This window comes from Lagopus leucura, unplaced genomic scaffold (assembly GCF_019238085.1).
Source record: "Lagopus leucura isolate 7727_CA_CO unplaced genomic scaffold, USGS_WTPT01 Super-Scaffold_100002, whole genome shotgun sequence".
NCBI classification, from domain to species: domain Eukaryota; kingdom Metazoa; phylum Chordata; class Aves; order Galliformes; family Phasianidae; genus Lagopus; species Lagopus leucura.
Window position 1 is genome coordinate 87,612,775 of NW_024962263.1, and position 23,398 is coordinate 87,636,172.

Sequence of the window (23,398 nt, forward strand, 5' to 3'; positions counted from 1 at the left end):
TTGATCGTTGATTTTTACAACATGCTTCAGAGTTTATCCTGCATGTTTTTAAAGGAAATAGTACATTCCTCATTTTGTTCAGAGAAAATGCTTCTAATCTTTTGGTAGCATTGGGAAGGGTTTAACTGAAGGTATTAACTAGTTAATTTAGAGTGACAGACCAGAGACAAGCCTCAGTTCTCCTAGTGTTGCAGCAGGCATGACTGGGTTTTGAGGGGGAATTTGCTTAGGTGTCATTAGGGCCTACTGGAAAAGGTACTCTTATCTGAAGAAAACAAATGTCAAAGGTAGAAGGGATTGCATGATTGGTTTTCTCAGGTGCAGTAGCAAAGAAAAAAAAGATCTTGAGATGTTTTGGTCCTGCCTTGAGAGGAAAAGAGAAAATCGAAAAGGCAACAGTGTTCAGGAAAACTGCAGGGGATGTTTTTGTTGTATTTAGCTCTTCAACCATGATGTATTCCATGCTCTAGTTCACTTAGAGGCCTGAATTAGCCTGCAATGCTGCTAGTGAGTTAAGGTCTTGGAGTATAATCTGTGACGAAGAAAAAAGTATCTGTGCCAGAATACATTAGTTCTAACAGGAGACAAACAGCTAGAAGGATGGATGCTTGGCTGTAACTCAGAAGTTGCTGTTGGCTGCTTAAATTCACACTGAAATAATGCACACTCAAATAATTAAATTACACTAAAATAATGGAATTGGACACTCCAAAACATGACCTAAACCAGCTGCGATGAGCAAAATAGAACTGTTTAGAACCAGCAGTGTAAAACAAACATAGGTAGGGAAAAAGTGTAGGTCCTTCCTCAAGCATTTTGGTGTTCACACAGAATGAGTGTGCTCCCTTCCTTTCAAAACTCCAGTCACTGTTTGAAATGGCTGAGTACAGCTGACTGCTTACTGTTAAAATTATATCTGGCCTTGAAGCCTCTTGGGCTTTGGCTTATTGTAAAACTTGTGATTTTGCAAGTCCTTCTGTATGAATTTTGTTCTGAATGTGAATGTACAACATACTGGGTTTTTTTGGTTTTTTTTTTTGTCTGTGTCAACAGTGAAGCATACTCGAGCAGCTTAGATGGAACAGTGATTGCTTGGAACATCAGCACTCTGAAGGTTAACCGTGCTTTTCAGCTGCCCTGCCAAAACCTAACTTCTATTAAACTTCATAATGGCCAACTGTGGTGCTGTAAGTTAATTCCTCAAAAATTAAAAACAAAAATAAAAAAGCTGTTTTATTAGTCAGACCAATACATTAAACTCACACTCTGACTTTGTATGCGTGATGTTCTACCCTCAGTTCCCACTTGGTGTGTTTAAGTAGCCTTCTGTAAGTGAGGCCTCCAAAAGTCTTAATTAGCTAGCTTGAGTCTCTCCTGAGAATACTGCCTCTGCTACAGGAGGTGGCCTCTGGCTGCACTGTTTGCCTGACCCCTCCTGGCCACACCTGTAGGTTGGAATGGAAAGCTTAGAGGAAGTTGTTTTAAAGTCTGAAGGGGTAAACATCTGCAAGTTGCTTTTGGTATTTTGACTTTTTAATTTTGATTGTATGGTATTGATCTCAGTTGGTAATCCTCAAACTGGGCACGTTTAGAACTTGTCATCCCTTCTGCAAGTGTCTAGGTGAATAAAGCCAGCATTTATGTTAAACATCTTTTCCCTTGAAGTAATTTAATAAATTACTTGAAGTAATTTCATAAATGGTGGTGTGTTCAAGACTGCACTGATAATAAGTACTGCCATACTCAGGAGCCTGTATCTAAGCACACCTTAACAGAACAACAGGGGAAACAGAAAGCAGGTGCAGTCTTTGGGAATTTGTGCAGCAAGTAGTAGCAGTGCTTTGGTGGGTTAAAGATTAACTTTGTAGCACAAACACTTCATCTCAGTTCTGTAGATTAAAAGAACTGTGTACTAGGGAACCTAACTGTGGGATCTCCTAATGTAAAGGAATCTCTTCTCTCACTATTTTTGGACTTAAACAGTTGTTTGTACTGCAAAAATAGTAACCAGCATTTGAAGAAAACAGAAGTAAGAAATAGATACTATAAAAAACAGGAAGAGCCTCTAAGATGTCACTGTTGATTGAGAAATAAGACAGCTGTTAGGTGCATCCATTTTATTTTGCCAGTTTTGCTCAGGGCTTATGGATGTGAAAGGAGTTGGCACTTCTGCTAATAACCCTTTATCTGATATTGAAGGCACTGGAAGTTGCATATTTGTAATGTCAACTTACGAATTTCGACTACAAATGAAGATTGAGCATCACCTGAAGGATGTGTGTTCATATTTCCTCTGCTTCCAGCTCTTTCCTGAGGTATTACATTTGAACTGCTAATATGGTGTGAAGAAAGCTGTCGCGACACGCCAGCAACTGTGTAGTTACTTATTGCAGTATGCTTGCTGTCAGCACTGCTAAGGTTAAACATAACTTTCTGTGCTTCAGAGAAATGAAGTGTGGGCATCTTACTCAGGGAGTAGTGACCTGTATATTTGGAACACCAAAGACTTTGCAAGCACACCTCAAAAAATTCATCTTCAGGATTGCTCTGAGATTACCTGCATGATACAAGTCAAAAATCAGGTGAGAGACATTTGGACTGATTTTCATTTGTTGTAGACTTCTTTACCAAAGCTTTGTTTGTTTACAGCTCTCACAGGCTTTTATTAGTTAGCTTCCTTACAGACTGTTTGCCAATGTATTAGTTTAAAACATTGATTTTTCTTTTAAATCATAGCCCACTGCAACTGGCTGCTATGACTGTAGCCCAAAATACATGTCAGGCCAAAAAAATCTCACAAGTAATTAAAAGCCTGGTGACTTTTATTAGCCATTGACATTTTCAGGGAATGGTAGAAGCTGAAAGTTTAGGTCCCTTGATATTTAATCTCAGGGCTCCTAAGACTAAACCTTGGAAAAGGTTAATAGCCATGCTGCTTGGCATTTATTGTTTGTCTGTTTTTGTAGATGACCTTTTTCTTGTTTAGTTACTGCATGTCTAACTGAACAGAGACAAAAGGGCCAACGCTTCCTACCTAGCTATCTTGAGTGCCTGTCATTTTTGGCCTCTAGCTGTACCTGCTGTTTCTGGGTAGTATCAGTAGCTGTGCAAATGACTGTAGTTGTGATATGACATGGGTGTGTTTAGGGTTAACTTACAAGTAAATAGCTAATATAAAGGAAAAATATTTTCATTTTCCCCTCAGGTTTTCCACAAGATGAGAATCCATCTTGTAGAATGACATTTTTTTTTTCAGGAAGTATCTTATGAGATAGGAAAAGCTTTTTGTGTATCCAGCCTTTGGCTAAGTTTGTGAACAGAAATGAAATATAGCTTTAGATACAGCACTCCCCCAAGTAGAGCTGGGTATGTTTAATTCTTATTTTAGGGCTTCCTCCCACTCACGCTGCTGCCTGGTGCAATGTATGCTCTGGGTGTGTCATGGATGAGAGAGCATGAGGTTTCCCAGAGCCTTCTCCTCACCTTACACCTTGAATATCACCTTACTACCTTATCACATATTCCTCTTACCTACATGCCTCTGGGAGCCTGGACTCGCCCTGTACAAAACTATCCATGTGAAGACCACAGCTCTGTTCTACCAGGCCAGACCAGGTGCCTCTCACCATGCCCTATGTCTTATGGTGGCAGTAGCAATACCACGGAGGGGGTATGCACAAACTCAGCCTTCTTAATTTTTATTTTCATCTTCACTTATGACTGCTGCTCCTTGCCCTTGATAGTTTCAGTTCTTTTTCTCTGAATCTTCTCAATGTCCTTGCAGAGTGTGATTAGAACTAGTCATAGAACTCAGGATATGAGCAGGCTGTGGTTTTTGTACAGTGGTGAAATGACAGCTTCTGTCTGCACTGTACCTGTGAAACTTAAGGTAAGCTGAGGGCTTTTGGATGGGAGCCTGGGCAACCTGGTCCAGTACGAGATCTGGAGATTGATGGCCCTGCCTGTGGCAGAGGAGTTGGAACTAATGATCCTTGGGGTCCCTTCCAACCCAAGCCATTCAATGGTTCTGTGCTTCTATGGATCAGAATCCTTGTGCTTCTATGGATGATAATCCTTGTGCTCCATGTCTACTGGCAATTACTCCCCTCCTGCTGCTCTGCCAGTCACTGAGGCAGTTTACCTTTTTGCAGGAGCTCTGCTGACTTGTTCCTGGTAGTGTTTCTTCGTGTACTCAGCGATCTTTTTCTCTGTTATGACCTTCGCTTTTTTTCCAGGAATGGAAATCAGACACAACAGTCTGATTATTTTCTTTTCCACAGAGATCCTCTTTGGAACCTCTTTGTGTGGAGGGGAAGCCATTTACTCCAACAAATGCATATAAAGGAAATTCTCACTCGTTGCCATTTTCCAGCTTAGCAAAGGAAAACCCTATCTCAACTATGTCTTAAAATTTCATGAGTCAAAAAAATATTGTTTTGTTTTTCCTCCAGATGTGGGTTGGCAGCACTGGAACATCACAAGGCAAAATCAAAGGGAAGATCTACGTGATCAGTGCTGAGAAGAAGACTGTGGAGAAAGAATTGTTTGGTCACGCTGATACAGTAAAGGCTCTTTGCTCTGCAGAGGACAGATACGTCCTCAGTGGTGCTGGAAAGGAAGAAGGGAAAATTGCCATTTGGAAAGTTGAATAGCGAAGCTATTCAAAATATGTCTACCTGTGCTGGAAAAAAGACCTCAGACCTTGGTTACTCTAGCTACTTCTTTTTCAGCCACCTGTCAGTGTTATTTTTGTATTTATTCAGCTATTTTCAGTAGCTGCATTGTTGTTGAAAATCAGCTTTGAAATGATTCTCTCCTTTCACCTTGTACTGCACCTGCACATTTGATAAAGAAATGGAAATGTGAGTAGAGGGATCACTGGCTTAAACTTAACCATATTTTATTGTGAAGGATCTGAGTTGAAGGCCAGGTCTGTTATGCAGGCTACATTAAATTAGCTGAAGCTGCTGAGGATAGGCACAGTAATTCCACAGGAGCTTTCTCAGCAGTGCATATAGTAGCTGGAAATGTTCACTGAAATCAAACAAGGAAACAACAAATCCCAGAATGAAAGCAAAAACAAAACACCCAATGGATTTGTTTGACTCATTGAGTTAATGTAAATGCTGAGTATTTATCTTTCTGAACTATGAGCTAGAATTAGCTGGGAAGACTGCCCATGATCACTGTATGTATATATTTATGGTGCTGTATTATTTAAAAGGTAGATACAGGCAGACTCTTCTTGATAGCACTGGAAACTTCCTGCTGCTAAAACAGGATACTTGCATAGTGTCAGTAACTGTTCTTCTCCTAAAAACAATGCACAGCACTTGGCATTTATGAAACTGACATTATTTTCCCCATCTGAAATACTTTATTTAACTACTGTACGCATTACATTTGCTTTTGGAAGCAACCTTTTAGTAACTGTGCAAAGAATCTCTGCCGGTCCTCCCTTCAGCCAACATTTCTGTAATCAGAGGAACTGCTGACATTCAATATAGAACCTTCAAAGTCGTCAAACTATGCCTTAACTGCTGAGGTGGGCATCATCAAATTGCCTTCTGAAGGGTTCTTTCAAGCAGCATTTCCTAATCACTTCCTAATGTACTCTTTTTCCATTGATAACAAAATCATCTGCAAGTAAAACAATCTTTGCAGAATAGTTTTACTTGTATCAGTGCTGAGTGAAGTGGAATACAATGCTTAAATTATTACAAACAGAAGGAACAAATGGGCTGCTACTTTTTCAACAAATATAAGCTGAAACTGTAGGCCTGCTAGAAATGTAAACTACTAAAAGTATACTCCATCTGTAAATCTTTCAGATGAAAGGTTTTATGTGATGATAACTGTAATTTTACCTTTTTAGTGTTTTTCAATTGAAGAATATTAAACACTATATTGATACTCTGGCTTTTCTTTGTTCCTTTTTCCCATATAATGTAGTGCACAATACAAAAACTGTATTTTTTTTGAACTTTTTTTTTTTTTACATTGACTTGCATCACCTCTTTGTGCTAAGAATAATTGCCTGTGTTCCTCTCTGCATATTCTCCTTTCTAAAATCAGCTTCTGCTGCTCATGTGTCCTCCTTCTGAGCCCTTCATCTGTAGCTTCCAGACTCCTCATTTCCTCCCCAGGCAGCTGTCTGGCTGCTGGTGGTAGGTGGAAGTGATTATGTTCTGTCTGCAGAGTCACACGGGAGCTGAGGTGCTGAGGAGATGTCAGTTGTTGCAGAGATGTACCCAGCTACTGCAGCCTGTTTGCCGGTGCCTGTCTGATTCCTGCTGGACTCCTTGGACCTTGCTTTGCTGTCTCTACTGGTACCCTGCTTGTGTAAATGCCAATTTTTATGCTTGAACTCTTCTAGAAATTTTATGATGTATTGATTGAGTAGCAACATAATTTATTGATTAGATGGCTCCTTTTCAGAACACTGCTCTCTAATACCATCTGTTGCTATGGCTGTTGAACACAAGCATATAGGAGTGCAATTTAACCACAGCTGGTAAAACCATGTGAAACACAGATCCTTCAACAGTCATCCCTAAGGGCAGGAGTAGCAGCAATACAAATGTGACTGATTTGGGGGCACAATGTTGTTTTGACTTTCCTATGAGATGAGAAAGCTCAGGTATGTGTTTACTTACTATTTCTGCTTTGCTCCAGTGTTACAGACATGACAGTGAACCTGCAGGAATTGGGCTTTGGGGTTTAGCTCAGTTTTCAGTCCGCTTGTTCTTTTCCTGCTGTTTGCTGGGCCCCTTGGTGGTGGGGAGGGATTCTCAGACCCCAGATACCCTTAGAGCTGCTCTTTGCCATGCTGCCTACTAAGAGTCTGGCAAGTTAAGCAGCCAGCGAGCAGCACACACTAATCCTGCTGATGGATGCCTCTTCATTCATGTGTTCTCTGTTCATCTCTTGTGAGCTTGCAGTAAGCTGTTTGAGGTGAGAGCACCTTCCAGTTGTGTTCATGACACAACACTGTGTTGGCACTTAGCAAGGACTCCTGCAGATGTTGACGTTATAAATGTTACTGCTTGAATGCTTGGATTTTGTAAAACTTCAGCTGAGCTTTTCAAATCAAAGGCAAATTCTCAGGGCTCAAAACGGGCTGCCAAACAGCAGTGGGAAAGTTCTATGTTCTACTGGAGATTGCCTTCTCCTCAAAGTGATGTATAAATATTTATAAATAATGTATAGATAAGCCAGAAAAAAAAGTCGCTGCATCCTGTCAACCTGTATTACAGCCAGTATTTCAGTTTTCACTTGTCTGGAGAGATTTGGGTACTTCTCTATCTCTCTCCACTCAACACCAAGTAACTGCTTTCCTGAGTGGGGATAAAGACCTTCCAAGCTTCAGGAAGCCACTTTTGGAACAGATGCAGCACTCTGAGCTCTCTTGCCCAGCTGCTGAGCTGCTGTTAGGACTGGTCAGCTGTAACTTGAATTCCCCAAGTCTCCCTGTGCTGCCATTCCTTTTCTGCTTCTTTGGAGCACTGCTTGCTTCTTGCAGTTGAAGGTTGACTTTTGATTCCTTTCTGCTGTTGATTTTTCAGGCCGAGGGGTGGCAGTGTTTGCTTCTAGAAATGAGCCGCATTAACCACGGGGACAGGAACTGCTTGAAAAGTCCGGCTGTTGTGTGCTGGCTGTGATTTCCCCTGTGGGCTGTGCAGCGAGGTAGGAAACAGCTTCTTTTGCCTTTCAGCCTGTAGTCATGGGCTGTAGGAGTGTTGTAGGGATAGGCGTCTTTTTTGTCAGTACTGAATGACCCTTGCTCTCATCTGTTTAGAGCAGGGGAGAAAAGCAGAAACCCATTTTAGCACTGCTGTTACTTGACTTGCCTCTGTCACTCTTGCCTGAAGAATCTACTTTCCTTTCCAGCACTCCCCCCATGACTGCTCCAGGATGCAGCACAGGTGCTGGCAGTCACTTGCTGCATGGCTGCAGTGTTGTTCTTGTCTGTGATTGGATCAGATTCCATTTAGGGGCTGAGGACAAAGTAGATGATGCTGGATGTATGCTGAAGGATTGCCCACCTGGTTTTCCTCACTGCCCATCACCCCTGGCACTAGGATTTGGTTCATTTTCTCCTGCAGTGATGCCCCTTTCATCACTGAAGCCCCTCGGGGAGTGTTTCCCTGTGGGATGGATGCCCTCTGCCTGTTTTTCCTGTCCTGAGCTCCCTGCTCCCTTTGATGTGCCCTTGTCCCCTTCTGCCTGTTTACCTCTGTGCCTGCAAGAGTTTCATGTCACAAGGCTGGATGTGATGTGACAGTGTGAAATTCTTGGTGATCCTACAATTTCACTACTTTAATGGAGAAATACTAGTAGCAGGTGGATGATTGGACTGGATGATCATAGATAGAGGCTTTTCCCAACCTTGGTGATTCTGTGATTCTCTGTCTTAGCCTGCGTGTGGCCAACCACACAGTGCACACAAATCCTGCCAGGCACAGCTGCCTGTGCACCCCAGCCTGTTGCATGGGATTGCTAAATCCCTGTTTCTTCCTTCGGCAAGTGGCGTTACCTCTCCATCAAGCATTGCAGGCTGGTGATGGGCATGGGGACTGTGTTACCACCCACCACCCCAGATGGGAAAGGTGGATGTGGGGGGGTTGTGGAGAGCCCAAGGGATGCCGGGACTGACCCCCACTGGGGGTTGGTGAAGTGACAGCAGTTTGCTTTTCTCTTTTTTAGGTCCCATTGCTCTTCCCTGAAATGATCCTGCCTTGTTACTGGAAAGGATGCAGTGAGTTTTCCCATCTTCCCCTTTCTTTGGCATGGTGGACAGAGTTGGTACATGGATGCTTGGGGGGAGATGAATGAACCAAATGCTGCACGGGCATTGATTTCTCTGAGCTGATGCCACAGGGCCTGACAAATTGCCTAAGGAGAATTCACAGACCAAATCCATCAAGTAAGTAAATGGAAATTCAACTAATAAAACAGAGCTCTTTGTGCTCTAAGTTCAACCGGGCAGCTGGCATGGGTAATCTGATAAAGGTGTCCCTTTTGCTTTCCGGCAGAGTCTGAGTGGTTAACCAGTTTTGCTGTGAACTGGTTTATTTGTAACCCAAATAAACCTGTTTCAAATGACCCTGTTTCTTCCAGAAACTCTCCTAAGCCCTCCACTGCACAGGGTGTCACACCATGGAAAAGGAGAGCAGAAAGAGGCTGATAGGCTGGCAAAGGAGGGGTGAGGCTTGAAGAGAAAACCCTGAACTGCCCCTCGTATTCTCAGTGATAGCATTTGCTGGCTGAGCAGGTGACAGCTCCCTCTTACCTCCACCTGGAAACGGGTCAGAACAACTAGGGCAAAAGCAGAATCTGTATTCAGGTACGTGTGCCCCTCCTGGGCTGCAGCAGTTTGCTCTTCTGTCTGTATTCCCTCCCCTGATATACCCAAATGTTCCAAGTGTCGGCTCCATCGCTAAGTGCCTCCACCCAAGCTCCCTACAAACAACACAGGAATGCAAACCACAAACTCTTACTGAAATGTTTATTAAGATCGAAATTCAGAACAACGGATTGGAACACAATGTCTTGTGGAGTAGAATATCTCTAAATTGATTTTTGTTTTCTATGCATAAATGAAAAAAACCAAAACAAGATTATACAAAAAGAACAGAAAGTGCAGAACACAATAAAACAGTTCTCATGCAACAACTCTTTTTCTTTTAACCTTAAAACAGAAAATAAGCTCAACAGTGTAGAAATAAAAAACATACATACATTATGCCGTCTACGCACTCAAACATTCATCTGTGACATTACTTTTCTTTATTCCTTTTTCCTCATAAAACTTAACGTTATGTGTTTAACACATGCTTATAAACATTGCTAAACTCAGCAAGAGCTATTATAGTGCCCCAACTTAATAAGTTGATAAAAAAGTAGTTGTCGTATGGCCAGTTCACACAGGAACTAAATATTCTCTTTTTTATTTTTTCTGCTATGAGATGCCTATATGCAGCTTTCTATTAATATGAGGCATTTAAAATAAGCTGGTCATTGGGCTACCAAAAGGGCTTAGCGTTCATGTTACATCAGAGTAATAACTGAGATCTGCCAATTTGTTAATAGTTCAGTCTTTCTGGTTTTGGGGCTGTTTACTACAATTTGGCTACCACTGAGTAGTGAGCAGGTGCAGGCTAAGGGGATGATTTGCTCAAGGAAGGCTTTGCTTCCAGAGCTCTACCCCCAACTCCAAATTTTAAGAACATGTCAGAGAATGCTGAACTGAAGCTGTGTCCTGGCCTTTCTGTAAAGCTTTAGCAGGCCACAAACACAGCAAAAGCCTTTGAATTTAAGAAGAAACTTTGTTGTGTTTTTTTTGAGGGAAAATATTTGCCACTAAACAGCCATAATTTTCATCCATGTCAGACCTCTCTATGGTGAGGAACAGCAAGGCTAAAGGACAGGGAGAAGCCAAGTGCAGACCACCCCCCTGGAAATGCAATTGAAATCACATAACAAACTGAATATGTGAACAAGCAGACCCTGCTGCTCGAGCAGACTGAAGCCATGTGCTACTGCCATATTACAGAAGGACAACTAAGCCTTTAGGAAGTTACCTAATGTAATTTCTGAACTGCCCAGGCTGCTGAACCTCTAAAGCCAAACAGCAGTTGGTACCTGAGCTCCTGCAGCTTGCCTCTGGGAGCCGCTTTTTCTTGATGCAACATGAGAAACAGAAAACTTTGGGTAGCATCATGTCTTAAAATGACCATTTCCAACGCACTTCACAAACGTTCAGTTTGTCATTTAAGAATAACAGCTAGAGGACTCTCTGTTACCATAAAGTTTCTGCAAAGAAAAATAAAATTTGGTATCTCTTCTACACAGTCATTCATAACATTTCTGTGCAACATTTGGTGTTCATTACATTTATTTGGCCTATTAAAAGGAAGCAAGAACAAAACAGCTGCAACTAAAACCAACTTCTCTTTCGCAACGGATACTGCAGATGCCGAAGCTGCTACATGTGCTTGGAATATCATGCAGGAGTTCACTTACTCACTTAAATAGGATATATATTTATAGCTGAGCTCGTCTCGCGTCAGACAAGGATGAGGGAAAGCCTGGAAGAACTCAGTTGAAAACATTGTCGAGTACAGTGACAAAGAGCACACAACCACCAACGGTATTTTGGCCCGAGCAGTGTGTATATGAAGCTATATACACACAGACACATGCACACACACATACGCACACACACCTAAAAAACTCTCAGTGATTCAACTAGAATTCATCGCAGAGACCGAACCGCAGAGTGGCTGGCGAATCAGCTTCTCATTTAGAGAAAATTACTGAAAAGAGGAGTGACCACCAAAACTGCTGCTCCCTGCGACGTGCCTGCCTGCCTGCCTGCCTGCCTAACTAGCAAGGAGGAAGCTTTCCCAGATATCAACCACAACTTCCTCCACCTTCACTGGCAGGTGTGGTCTCAACCCACATTACTGCAAGAGATGTGCCATAGCCATGAAAAGCCTGCCTTCTGTGGTGGTGACAAGGGTGATGAAGGCCAAGCTCAGCACAGGGTGGGCAGATGCATTTTTAATGATGGAACTGAGGCTTTATTGAGGTATCTGGCAATAATCATTACTGGTGCTGTTGTCATTCAAGTGCTCAGGGGATTTGGATGAGATGGGAAAGAGATGAGGAAGGCTCAGCCCCGCTCACCATGGGCTCTGCAGTAGAAGCTGGGAGGGTAAATGCCAGCTTCCCTCTGAGAAGGAATTATTTCAAACTGCAGGGAAGGGCTCCAAATAAAAGGGGAAAAGGGCAAGGAGTTTCAAGGAGCACTAACCTCTGCTGGATTTACTGGCTTCCTCCCTCCTGATGATGAACAACCCACATCTTACCACAACTGCTTACTGCCAGCGCTAGCCAACACAACCAGATTTGTATTATAAAAAGCCTGTTTGGGTCATAAATCTCTATGAAAGTCATCTAACCAGCAGGAAGGGAAACATTCCTAAGAAATTATTGCTTCTGGAATCTGTAATTGCCAGCCACAAACAGTTTGAGCCCAATAAGACTCTTGTGATAATCCAATGGTGCACAATCCTCACTGTGCCTTTCGGAGCAGTGCGGTTTGAGCTGCTCTGCTTTCATGTGAAATACTTCAGGACATGCAGCTTGCCGACCGCAGAGTCCTAGTGAAAAGCTCAGCAATCTGAGCTCTATCAGTGTCTCTTGTAGGGGCGCTGCGCGCCACCCAAGACTGCAGCAAAATTCATTAACGTTGTTTACAGTATAGAGCAACTTGGAGTGAAACCACAAAACCACAAACCTACTGCAGTGAAGGAGATGGAGCACGCAGGATAAGTTGGACTGTACAGCAATACTGGCAAGTAACAATGATACTTGCTGTCATCAGGAATTAAGTAAAGCCCCTTCAACTCTCTCTTCTGCAATGAAGACGTAAAATCATGCTAATTTATATTTTAATTGTGACAAAAAGGAAAGTTCGTATCAAAAGGTGAAGGATGCATTTAGAAATAAATGAGTGCCCACTCCACCCTGAGATGCCCCGGGGTGAAAAGGAAAGTTCTCAAATTCAAGAGAAAGCATTCGATCAACAGATGTCAGAAACGATCCCTGTGAGCGCAGGGGAAGCGAGCGCGGTGCTTTCACAGCCTGGCCGAGGGACAGGAGGAGATGCTTTGGCAGGGGCTGCCCGAAGTTAGCTCTTCTGGCAATACTACAAATACTTTGGTGTGTTTACAATGGATAATTATTTCCTTCGGTTTTGTAGGGCAGTGAAATAGAGCTTCCTGTTACAAAGCAGTGTGCATATTTATGTGTTACAAACACACTAAACAATGCCATAAACAATCCCATTTTAATGTCAGTTTCTAGAAACGAGGCTGGGACAAACTGGACCTGCTCTGCCTTTGACTGAAACGCTCTAGGTTTGAGATGTCATCCTCACCGCTTGCCACGACACAGAAAACTAAATAAACGCATGCAACATCAGTCTGCAAGAGGGAGCTTCAGCATCTCCTCCTTCCTTGCAGCTGGACCTTGGTGACTCGACTGTGCTGTGAAAGAAACCTTGGCTTACAAAGGTGCTATGCAGAGCAGTAGTGGTTGGAAGCTACATTCACCATCAAAGAACTAGTGAGTGGTGGGGAAATAGGTAAGGCTGGCAGCGACCAGAAGAGCTATAAAAAGTGTAGCAGAACCTTGCAAGAAACAAGGTTCACATAAGGAGTACTTGACAGTGTTCCTTTAAACAAAAGCAGAATCTTCAAGAAGTTTTAAAAATAAAATAGTAACGCCACTTTAAAACATCTAACTCAGTATGTATTTTACACGAATGCCAGTTATAGGGTGAAATATAACACGCATCTCTTCTATATATATGAATATCACCAGAATATATTAAATGTAACTGAGATGATAAAATTCACGGCAGAAGTTCAGTTAAAGTATTTCTCACAACTGCTTTCTTCAGTAAGGTCTCACATTCTTCAGTAGTACTATTCCCCTGTCAGAACACAGTTCACAGTATGTGTTCTAGATAAAAATAATATTCACCTTAAAAAAAAAAAAGATTCTTTGAGACACTTGGAAAAAAACAAAAAAAAGAAGTCCCATGCGATTCCATGTACTTTAGTGCTCGGAATTCCACCAGCCTAAGCACAACACTGTCACTCTTGATAGCAGAGGACATCGCACTGACAGCCTTCAGCTCACAACACACGTATGCCACCAGGAATTCGTCACCGATGCCGGCCAAAACTGCGCGTCAGCTTCAAATATACCAAAACATACATTTCTTAAATACATCGACAATTCAAGTAATTTATTATTAAAAACTGCTTTTCATTTTGAAATATATATATTTCTTTCGAGTGACTATATTGCAGCATGATTTACACATGCAGTTAAAAGTACTGTAGTATCACAAGTTGGAGGCAGCAGAAATCTTACGATGAGCTGTGATTTGTCTGTTCATAGCACAGGACTGACTGCAGCCCGTAGGTCCACGCCAAGATGAGGAAACAGCATCACAAACGCTCCTTAGAAGACGACAGATGGAAGTTCAGTTTCTGAAGTCGCTTTAAGTGGCTGCCGGATCTCTGAGCTTTGCCCACGGACCAGGGCACTGCCAGCAATCCAAACAAAACTGTAACTCAGATTAGCTCAACTCTTTTAAACTCTTCACAGAAAATGTCTTTGCACTGCAGCTACGTCCTGAATCAAGGAAGGGGCACGGAGGTTGCGCTGACGAAATTGGTAGAGCAGCTCAGAAGAGCTCCAGCCTACAATTCCTCCGAGACAGGGACTGAAACAGCAACACGTGAGTGGATTGGATTTTAAGGCCTAGAAACTGTTTCTGACACAAATTTGTATACAACCAGACTATGCCATAAAGTTACAGAGGTAGGCCTTTGGTTCACCTTGTTGTACTGACTCTGTGCTTTAACCTGACTGCTGCGTTCCCAGCCTGGAGGTTAAAGGAGCAAAAAAGTGCAAGTAAGCAATGACTTCCTTCCACCAAATAAGAATTTGCACACCCATCCCACAAAGCTGACCCCAGGGACACCCTCCTTCACGGCATGAAGATGATTAAGTTTAAATGCCAAGAAAGCCCCAGAGCTCACCAGTACGCAAACTCCCAGCTAAGAACTGTCACAGCATATTCCAATGACATTCATCAAATTCAGCACTTGCGATAAAAACCTGTGAGTGCTGATCACCTCTCCCAGCTGCTGTCCTTCCACCTACAGTTCACATCATTCACTCAATGTCACCTACAAGCAGCGGATTTGGGAGTAATTGTTGAGCAGTAAGACCGAAAGGATTCACAGCAGTTTCCCAGAAACTGCAGTAATTGCTTTTTTCCTTGAAAATGAAACAATTCTGTAGTAATTGCACTAACAAAAATATGACTTCTAAAATTAACGTTCAAGAACTGTAGCTGTTAGACCAATAATATGCATATGAAAAGAACTGATCATGATGTCTAAGCATTTCATTCAGCTACTGCACTAGTGAAATTGGAAATGTTCAGACAAATAAACAGCAGGAGACTGTAAGTCAAGATAGCTTCCATTTTCAGTTAGTTAAAAATCAGCTGAAAACTTAATTTTTCTAACTGCTAATTGTATACACTGTCTCATGCAGATTAATAAAACTTACTTGAAATCTAAATGTTTGGTAATAGAAAAGTGTTCAGAAATGACATTTCTAAGCTGTAGGGAAAGCAATTAGCATCATAGCTACCTGTTCAAACCTATATTAAGGACTACAGAACTTCGTTTACATTTTTGCATGAAACTGCCTTTTCTTCTGCAATTTTAGCTACAAGTAGTGAAGATCCTGATTTGTTTTCCTGGAAAAAAAAAAAGAAAAAGAAAAAAAGAAGAGCTCTTGATCCTGCACCTGCACTCCCTGGAATGTGGGTGAGCAACAAGCGGCGGCCTCACACAGCTGACTCGCCCTCCAGCTCCGATGCGGTGGTTCCTTTGCGTGTGAGCTTCAGGACGGTTGGCTTCTCTGTGCTTGTGCTGTTGCCCTCAGTTGTCTCCGGAGGACCCAGTCCTTTCTGTTCTTCCTTTGGCTCTTCATTGACTTCGGGATAAATCACCAAGAAGGTAGCTGTCAAAAACCCCAGGAAGGATCCCACTGAAGCCACCATGGGAATGACTCTGACTGTGCCAACCGCATCCACCACACTACCAAGGGCAGAGGCCACAAGGATCTGGGAGATGTAAACCTGACACGACAGAATAGCACAGTCTATGCCAAATCCTCGCTTCGAGTTCCCAGGGCTGTGGTGAATGTACTGGAAAATACAACAAATGTATGTTAGGAGGTAAAACAAGGGAGGAAACTGCATATTCCAACACTGGTATCTTCCCTGAATGTCTCAGCCACCGTCAACTTTATGCCATCCTTACGGCACCACACTACGCATGTCCAAAGCAACAGCCTCCTTATCTCCTCCTTACACTGAAGCAGATATTTACTGGGGCACTCCTACATGAACTTGACTCCCGGACTAGTTTTTGTAAGAAATTTACATCAGACTGTTGGTGAAAATTATTTCTGTGATTTTAAAAAGAATTTCCTTCCCGATACCAGCACAGAAATGTGTTAAAACATATGATGCTCATGTGGTCTGTAATCCAAATGTAACAGTTCTAAAATCTGGAAAGTAAAGATGTCCTCAGTTCCAGCAAAAATGAGGACATTACATCTCCCCACATCCATAGCTGCATTTTCAGACTCACCTCAAGATCTAAGACTGCCAAGAATCTATCATATCCTCTCACACCTCAGCACAGGATAAAGCAACTTTGAGAAAACCCTACAGAGAACTTCATGCCAATTCCATCTGATTTAATTAGCAGCTCCCAAGGACAAATCTGTGCTACAAGCAGGTTTCTCAAATTACTGGTTTTAAAAAATCTCCTCTGTCACTTTGATCTTCAGAAAAGTGTTCATGCCCTGCTTTGATCAAAATATTTCACGTACCTCTTTAATATCATGGTATTGTCCCAAAAGTGCGTAGGGGCAGTAGGAGATGCTCATAGAAACTATTCCCATAGTGCTGATCATTATCATGGTGACGTACACGTTGGGGAATATCGCCATCACTGCAGTGCCTAGAGAAAATCCCAGCGTGCCCAGGATGTAGATCACTTTTATGCTAAGGTCATAGTTGTCCAAGTATTTCTGTAACAAGGCTGCAAAGATCAAGAACAAAACAAATGCCATCTCAGGGTTTGAATTTTGGGTGGTCCTGTGTAGAGCCAGGAGTTGGACTCGTTGATCCTTGTGGGTCCCCTCCAATTTGGGATATTCTGTGATTCAGTGTCCTCAGTGTCTGCCTCAAATACCTCAGTCTCTGTTCAGACACAAGCTGCTTTGATTTGATGTTTCTCAACAAAGAGGCAGTCTCCATGATCACAGAATCACAGAATGGCCTTGGGTTGAAAAGGACCACAGTGATCATCCAGTTTCAACCCCCTGCTATCTGCAGGGTCGCCAACCACCAGACCAGGCTGCCCAGAGCCACATCCAGCCTGGCCTTGAATGCCCCCAGGGATGGGCATCCACAGCCTCCTTGGGCAACCTGTTCCAGTGCGTCACCACCCCCAGAGTGAAAAACTTCTTCCTAATATCCAACCTAAACCTCCCCTGTCTCAGTTTAAAACCATTCCCCTTCATCCTATCACTGTCCACCCTTGTAAACAGCCGTGATATTGATCTGTGCAGATGTGCCTGCACATGTCCTGCCAAAGGCAGAACTTAAGTTTGTCAAAAGTTTTCAATTTCAGAGTCTCCAAGTGTAAACTGTTATTGGAAAGCAAGAAAAAGACTTTCAGAAACATTGAATTTTCATTGTGATAAAAGGCTTTGCATATGCTTGAATCTTCTAACAAGCAAAATTACAGTTTCTTTATGCCTAATTAGATGCAATTCAATACCCTCTGATGCCATTTTGTGCTATATGCCACTTAACCAATCTTTTCATATTTCCCCCTCTACATTTGAAGGAATTTTTAAAAATTATTGATACTAAAAGGAATCTCTCTGCTTATGTCCACCTGAAATGCTTTTCCAAAATATCTTTCACACTAACAAGGAGGCAGATGTTAGCTGAAGCAGAAATAATTTTCACCTTGTAACACATTTATGAGGTGCATTCCACTGCCTTGTGCAGAGTCTCTTACCTGAACAAACGGCAGCAGTAGCAGCATAGATTACCAGTCCCCAGCATCCCATCTGAACTCCAGCATTATAGGCATGTAACTCAGTTGAATTAGAAGGGGCCTGCGACAAACACAAATGCAAAGCCACTTTCTTTTACTGAGCACGCCCCAGCAATGAGTAGCTGTAAGCAGGTTTGCTAAAGGTAACTGTCTTCTTACCTTTGGATCACCCTGAAAGATGACCTGGCCCATGAAATCTGTATAGAACACAGCTTCAGCAATGATCGAAAACCAAGTTAAGAGGTGACAAACGCACAACCTCAGCAGCTCTTTTGGCATCTTCAGCATCGACAACCACAGAAGTCTGACAGTTGTTTCAGTTTCCCCCTCCTCGCTCTCTGTGTCTCCACTCGAGTTTGTTGTGCCACTCTGATTCCTGTGTCTGTACCTCTGCCGCTGCCGCTTCTGCATGTCATAGATGTCATTCATGCTGCGTGAGGACTTTATCAAGACGATGGCATTGGCCCGACGAAAGCGATAGCGGTGAGAGCCTATTTTGCCATAGTAGGAGAAGGTGTATGATGGCTGACGGTAGAACATGTGCCTCCGCCTCCGCATGGAGTTTGAAGTACTGGATTGCTTCATGCCTATTCTAGCGTGGCCATTGAGGAACTCTTTTGGTAGGGAGCCATTCATATTTGGGATTTTATCTTCATTTAAGCGATTATCAAGCAACATTTCCTCCTCTTTCTCATTGTCCCTGAGGAAAGCAGACAGGTGGTTGAGTTTGGACTTCATGATCTCTTGGCTGGTGTTGTGGGGAGTGTTTGGATACGAAGCATCCTGAAAAATGGAAGGTTCGATGTCATGCAGAAAAAGCAGCTCCGATTCAATTTCCAGCGTAGCATCAGGCATATGCAGAACGGAGTCACTCTTACTTCTTACAATGTTCACCTCGAGGAACTCCATATTGAGATCATGCTCTGACTGAACCTCATCGTGGAACATGGAGGCTCCGTAAGGCTCCTCCTCACTAATTACATTCAGTCGATTCAGAGGGGGGAGACTACCACTGAATTTGACACTAGAAAGTGTGTCTCCTTCCTCATCAATCCTGTCCTGCTGAGGGTTATATTGCTCTTCTTCGATGCTAAAAAGGTGGAGAGCAACAGACACGGAGAAGATAATGGCTGCAAAGAAGAAAAGGACTTGCTCTTGAGATTTAAAAATACCACCCAAGAAAGTCTGTGTCCAGTCCAGTCCTCCCAACATATAACCGATTGCTCCTCCAAGACCTGTGCAAGAGAGAAAGGAGTTTCGTCAATAAGCAATAACCTCAGATCACCAAAAAGGCACACTCAATCTGACAACGAGCTGCTTACACCAGACAACCTTAACAAAATCTAAATGAAAGCTTCTTCGATTTTGGTTTCAAAAGTTAAGAAAATGGCAGATTAGTTCACTTCTTCAGTAGTGCGTCTTCTTTGTGACATGCTGATACACTCTAACTCAGGACCACATGGGAGGGAGTTTCAGGACTAATTCCTGATGTCCTGTGCCCTCAGGGTTTTCATGCATCCATAAATGCACAGAAGAGAAAATAAGACACTTTTGTGCAAAGCTGTTTTTTGAGGCAGTACGGCTGCTACTGCACAGGAGGCAGGCAGTTGCTCCCATATTCTCAAAGGATGAGAGGTACCTGAAGTGTACGTGTTCAGGAAAAAATAAATACAGCACTGTGTTTACAGAAGGTGTCTTCACACTGCTGTCTCTGAGACATAGAATCACCGAGGTTGGAAAAGGCCTCCAAGCTCATCCAGTCCAACCATCCACCTACCACCAATACTTCCCCACTGAATCACATCCTTAGTACATCTAAACATTCCTTGAACACCTCCAGGGACAGCGACTCCACCAGCTCCCTGGGCTGCCCATTCCAGCACCTGACCACCCTTCCAGAGAAGAAATTTTTCCTAACATCCAACCTGAATCTCCTGTGGCACAGCTTGATTCTATTCCATCTCGTCCTATTGCTAGTTATGCCTTAGAAGAGGCTGACCCTCATCTCACCACAACCTTCTTTCAGGGAGTTGTAGAGATCAGTATGGTCTCTTGAATCTCTTCCAGACTGAACAATCCCATACTAAACAATCCCAACAAATGAACATATATTGCTAATGAAAGGTGCAACAGTAACTCAGTTGTCTGTCATTTACTGCCTTATTCTCATTTCTACATATATAAGGCTCATTAACAAGTACAGTACCTGGGTTTAAACCTGTTTTCACTTCACAGATATATTAAGATACATTCTCTTTCAGGTTACATTGCTGTTACTCTCTCCTCTGACAAGAAGGAATCAGGATTAACAAGAGACACCACCTGAATTTGCTCCAGTTTCCCACTACTCAGTTTTGACTGTTCAGCATAAACTTCAGAGGAGGGACTATCCCATTTTCACAGAATCGCAGGGGTTGGAAAGGACTTCAAGAGATCACTGAATCCAAGTCCCCCATTAAAGCAGGTACTCTATAGTAGTTTGCACATGTAGGCATCCATACAAGTTTTGAGTATCTCTATAGAAGGAGACACCATAACCTCTCTGGGCAGCCTGTTCCAATGCTGCATGACTCTAGCCATAGAGCCATCACCTGTACTGATGCTTGTGGTTACTCCTCCCCTGGTGCACAACTCACTTGTTCTTGTTAAACCTCATTAGGTTCCTCCCTGCTCAACTCTCCAGTCTGCCCAGGTGTTGCTGAATGGTAGCACAGCCTTCTGGTGTGTCAGCCACTCCTCCCAGCTTTGTATCACCACCAGATTTGCTGAGGTTGGACTCTATCCCTTCATCCAGCTTGTTGATGAAGATGTTGAACAAGACCCAACCCAGCACTGACCCCTGAGAAACACTGCTAGTTACAGGGCTCTAGCCATACAGCGCACCACTGATGAGCACCCTCTGAGCTCTGCCAGTCAGCCAGCTCTCAATCCACCTCACAGAGAATGTGGGATAGATGAGTGGTTGGTGAGGTGAATTTCACAATGAGGATGTTGTGGGAGACAGGATCAAACGCCTTGCTGAAGTCAAAGTATACAACATCCACTGCTCTCCCCTCATCTACCCAGCCAGTGGTGACATCACAGAAGGCTATTGGGTTAGTCAAGCATGATTTCCTCTTGGTAATCCATGTTGACTACTCCTGATATCCTTCTTCTCTTCCAGTCACTTGGAGATGGCTCCAGAACAAGGTATTCCATCACCTTTCCAGGGACAGAGGTGAAACTGACTGGCCTGCAGTTTCCCAGATCCTCCTTATGCTTTCTGAAGACTGGAGTGGCAGCAGCTATATCTTCCAGTCTTCAGGCACCTCTCCCATTTGCCAGGACCTTTCAAAGATGGTAAGAGAGCAGTTCCACAGTCACCTCTGCCAGTTCTCTCAGCACATGTGGGTGCATCCCATCGGGGCCCATCTGGAGCTTAGAAGTGTTGTTTAAGCACCATTCAGCTCTGATGGGCCCCCTTACTTTCTAACACTCTAGCCCATGGGACATAGAATCACAGAATCCTTAGAGTTGGAAGGGACCTCTGAAGGCTATCTAGTCCAAATCCCCTGCAGTGAACAGGGAAACCACAGCTAGATCAGGTTGCCTTTATCCAGCCTTGAAAGTCTCCAGGTGTGGGGCATCAACCACATTACTAGGTAATCTGTTCCAGTGCCTCATCACCCTCACTGTAAAAGATTTTTGCCTTATATGTAACGTAAGTCTGCCCTCCTTGAGCATGAAGCCATTTCCCCTTGTTGTATCACCACAGACCCTGCTAAAGAGTCTGTCCCCTTTTTTCCTGTAGCTCCCCTTCACATATAGAAAAGCCACTATCAGGTTATCTCTGAGCCTTCTCTTCTCCAGGCTGAACATCCCAAATAGGTCTCTGAAGAAGTCAAAGTGGCTCTCCTAAAGTCCTGGGTAGCAATTTTACTCATTGCTCTGCTTCTTCCACACAAGATCTTGAACTCATCATATTGTGATTGCTGCATCCCTAGCTTCCCCCAGCCATCACATCCCTGACCAGCCTTTCTAATAAAGACAAGGTCAAGTAGCACAGCCCTTCTCCTTGGCTCCTCCACCATCATTTCGGCTACACAGCATCAAGTACCTAATTTTTATCAAGTGACTGAAAAGGTTTATAATACTAACAACTATATTATTGCTTTAAGCCACAAGGTATGCGCCCTTTGTATTCACCTTTTATACAGTATAAGTACTTTTTCTATTCTTTGCCTAGTGGTTCATACAGATATTTTCTCCAAGGCAGTTCCACTGTGAGCTTCAAGACTGCTACGAAAGTGGCAGTGGTAAATTATGAAAAATAAGCAGTGAGAAATCAATTCAGTCACAACTTGGTCATCAGGACGAGATGGCAGCTGCCAGCCAGCAACAAATCAGTCGACTACGTACCAGCTGAAAAGGCATGGATGTTAAGGGCCATATCTTGTTCTTCACTGTCCACCACGTCCAACAGGTACGCCCGAATCGGCCCTTCTGTTGCATCAGCGCAGAAGTCCAACACCACAACACCAAGCACCGTGAGGACGATACCGATGGGCTGCCTGTCTGGGGCATCGCCAATAGCCAGACCTGAGGAAAAACAGGTGAGGAATCTGAGCACATGAGCACAATTTTGCTAAAAGCAAAAGCTGCTAAGGGCAAGGTTAATCTCCTTAAGAGAAAAGTGGCTAACACACTCATGGGAAACATTCTATTGCAGAATAAAATGGCGATTTCAACTCTCTGGCACACCTTTATGGAAGGTCTGGAACAGAAGATTGTGTTTTTGCATTTTTGAGGCTGATATTTATTTTTCAAAATGCTATTTTGAAAGTCTCTCTTAAAGCTCTGATTGCATCAGGTATTAATTCACATTCCTTGTGTGTTTTCCTCCATATGCTGAAGGCTGTTTTACAGACAAGCCACGATGGAAGAGGAGAGCATCCAAGAGCAAAATGACAAACTTCATCTATCACTTACAAACGCAAGTAAGTGCACAGCTGACAGCATTCCTGACGTGGCTCCTAGCACATAATGGTTGCAGTACAACGGGATTAAACGGAATTTAATCTCCTCACCTCTGTCTCTGCTTTTCTTAAGCATTTGTATTTTCTACACCACTTTCACGTGCAAAACATTTAAGGGTAAAGCAACATGAAGGTATTTATAGGTCACTGCAAAAAGCATCAGTCAGCTTCTGTGGATAGCGTGGGATGAAGTACGTTTTGTCTGCTCAGAAAGGCAGCAGTACTACACTGCTGGAGAATTTTTCATGAAACTAATCATGGGCAAAAGCATGAATACTTGAATCAGAAGGATTTAGCTGTTCCACATACAGTAATGATTTTATCAGTCTGGCAACTGATGAAAATGACGGTGGAAAAAGATGAACTGGCTAAGCCATCCAAAACCACCTAAATCTCAACTGCTGTGATTCCTGCACACCTCATCCTCATTGCCTCATGTTCTTGGAATGCTACAGAAGTCTCTTTGTGTTCCACACTGGGTTGAAAGTTACAGCAGGAAACACCAGCAGTGTCAGTGCTTTCAATTTGTTGCAAATCTCAACAGGGCAGTAGAGAGAACTAGCACGGGCTGTCTACACGTAGCTGTATTCCTGGGAGGTGTACAGTATTCACTGCCTTTTTTTCTCTGAAAAGTGATACAGG

General features: G+C 43.1%; 2 protein-coding genes and 1 long non-coding RNA gene across 8 annotated transcripts in view; 2 read left to right on the plus strand and 1 right to left on the minus strand.

The window, feature by feature from the left end:
* Nucleotides 1–5,913, plus strand: part of DENND3 (DENN domain containing 3) — a 38,696-nt gene extending 32,783 nt beyond the window's left edge. The window contains exons 20-23 of the mRNA XM_042869854.1: nucleotides 1,054–1,187; nucleotides 2,200–2,315; nucleotides 2,445–2,582; nucleotides 4,452–5,913. Coding sequence (XP_042725788.1) covers nucleotides 1,054–1,187; nucleotides 2,200–2,315; nucleotides 2,445–2,582; nucleotides 4,452–4,652 — 589 coding nt within the window. The 3' untranslated portion in view covers nucleotides 4,653–5,913. The remainder of the gene's footprint in view (nucleotides 1–1,053; nucleotides 1,188–2,199; nucleotides 2,316–2,444; nucleotides 2,583–4,451) is intronic.
* Nucleotides 5,914–6,133: 220 nt separating this feature from the next.
* LOC122178497 lies at nucleotides 6,134–9,647 on the plus strand. Its single transcript, XR_006178347.1, has 3 exons — nucleotides 6,134–6,342; nucleotides 7,566–7,686; nucleotides 8,707–9,647. It is a non-coding gene; the product is annotated as an uncharacterized LOC122178497 (long non-coding RNA).
* The window catches only part of SLC45A4 (solute carrier family 45 member 4), a 65,626-nt gene continuing 51,722 nt past the window's right edge, over nucleotides 9,495–23,398 (minus strand). For 4 of the 6 annotated variants that reach the window (XM_042868633.1, XM_042868635.1, XM_042868634.1 and 1 more), the window contains 5 exons: nucleotides 22,140–22,319; nucleotides 17,901–18,976; nucleotides 17,703–17,802; nucleotides 16,501–16,712; nucleotides 9,495–15,808 (listed from right to left, as the gene is read on the minus strand). In XM_042868633.1, coding sequence (XP_042724567.1) covers nucleotides 15,446–15,808; nucleotides 16,501–16,712; nucleotides 17,703–17,802; nucleotides 17,901–18,976; nucleotides 22,140–22,319 — 1,931 coding nt within the window. In that variant the 3' untranslated portion in view covers nucleotides 9,495–15,445. The remainder of the gene's footprint in view (nucleotides 15,809–16,500; nucleotides 16,713–17,702; nucleotides 17,803–17,900; nucleotides 18,977–22,139; nucleotides 22,320–23,398) is intronic. The other 2 variants (XM_042868637.1, XM_042868636.1) reach the window with 2 other exon arrangements.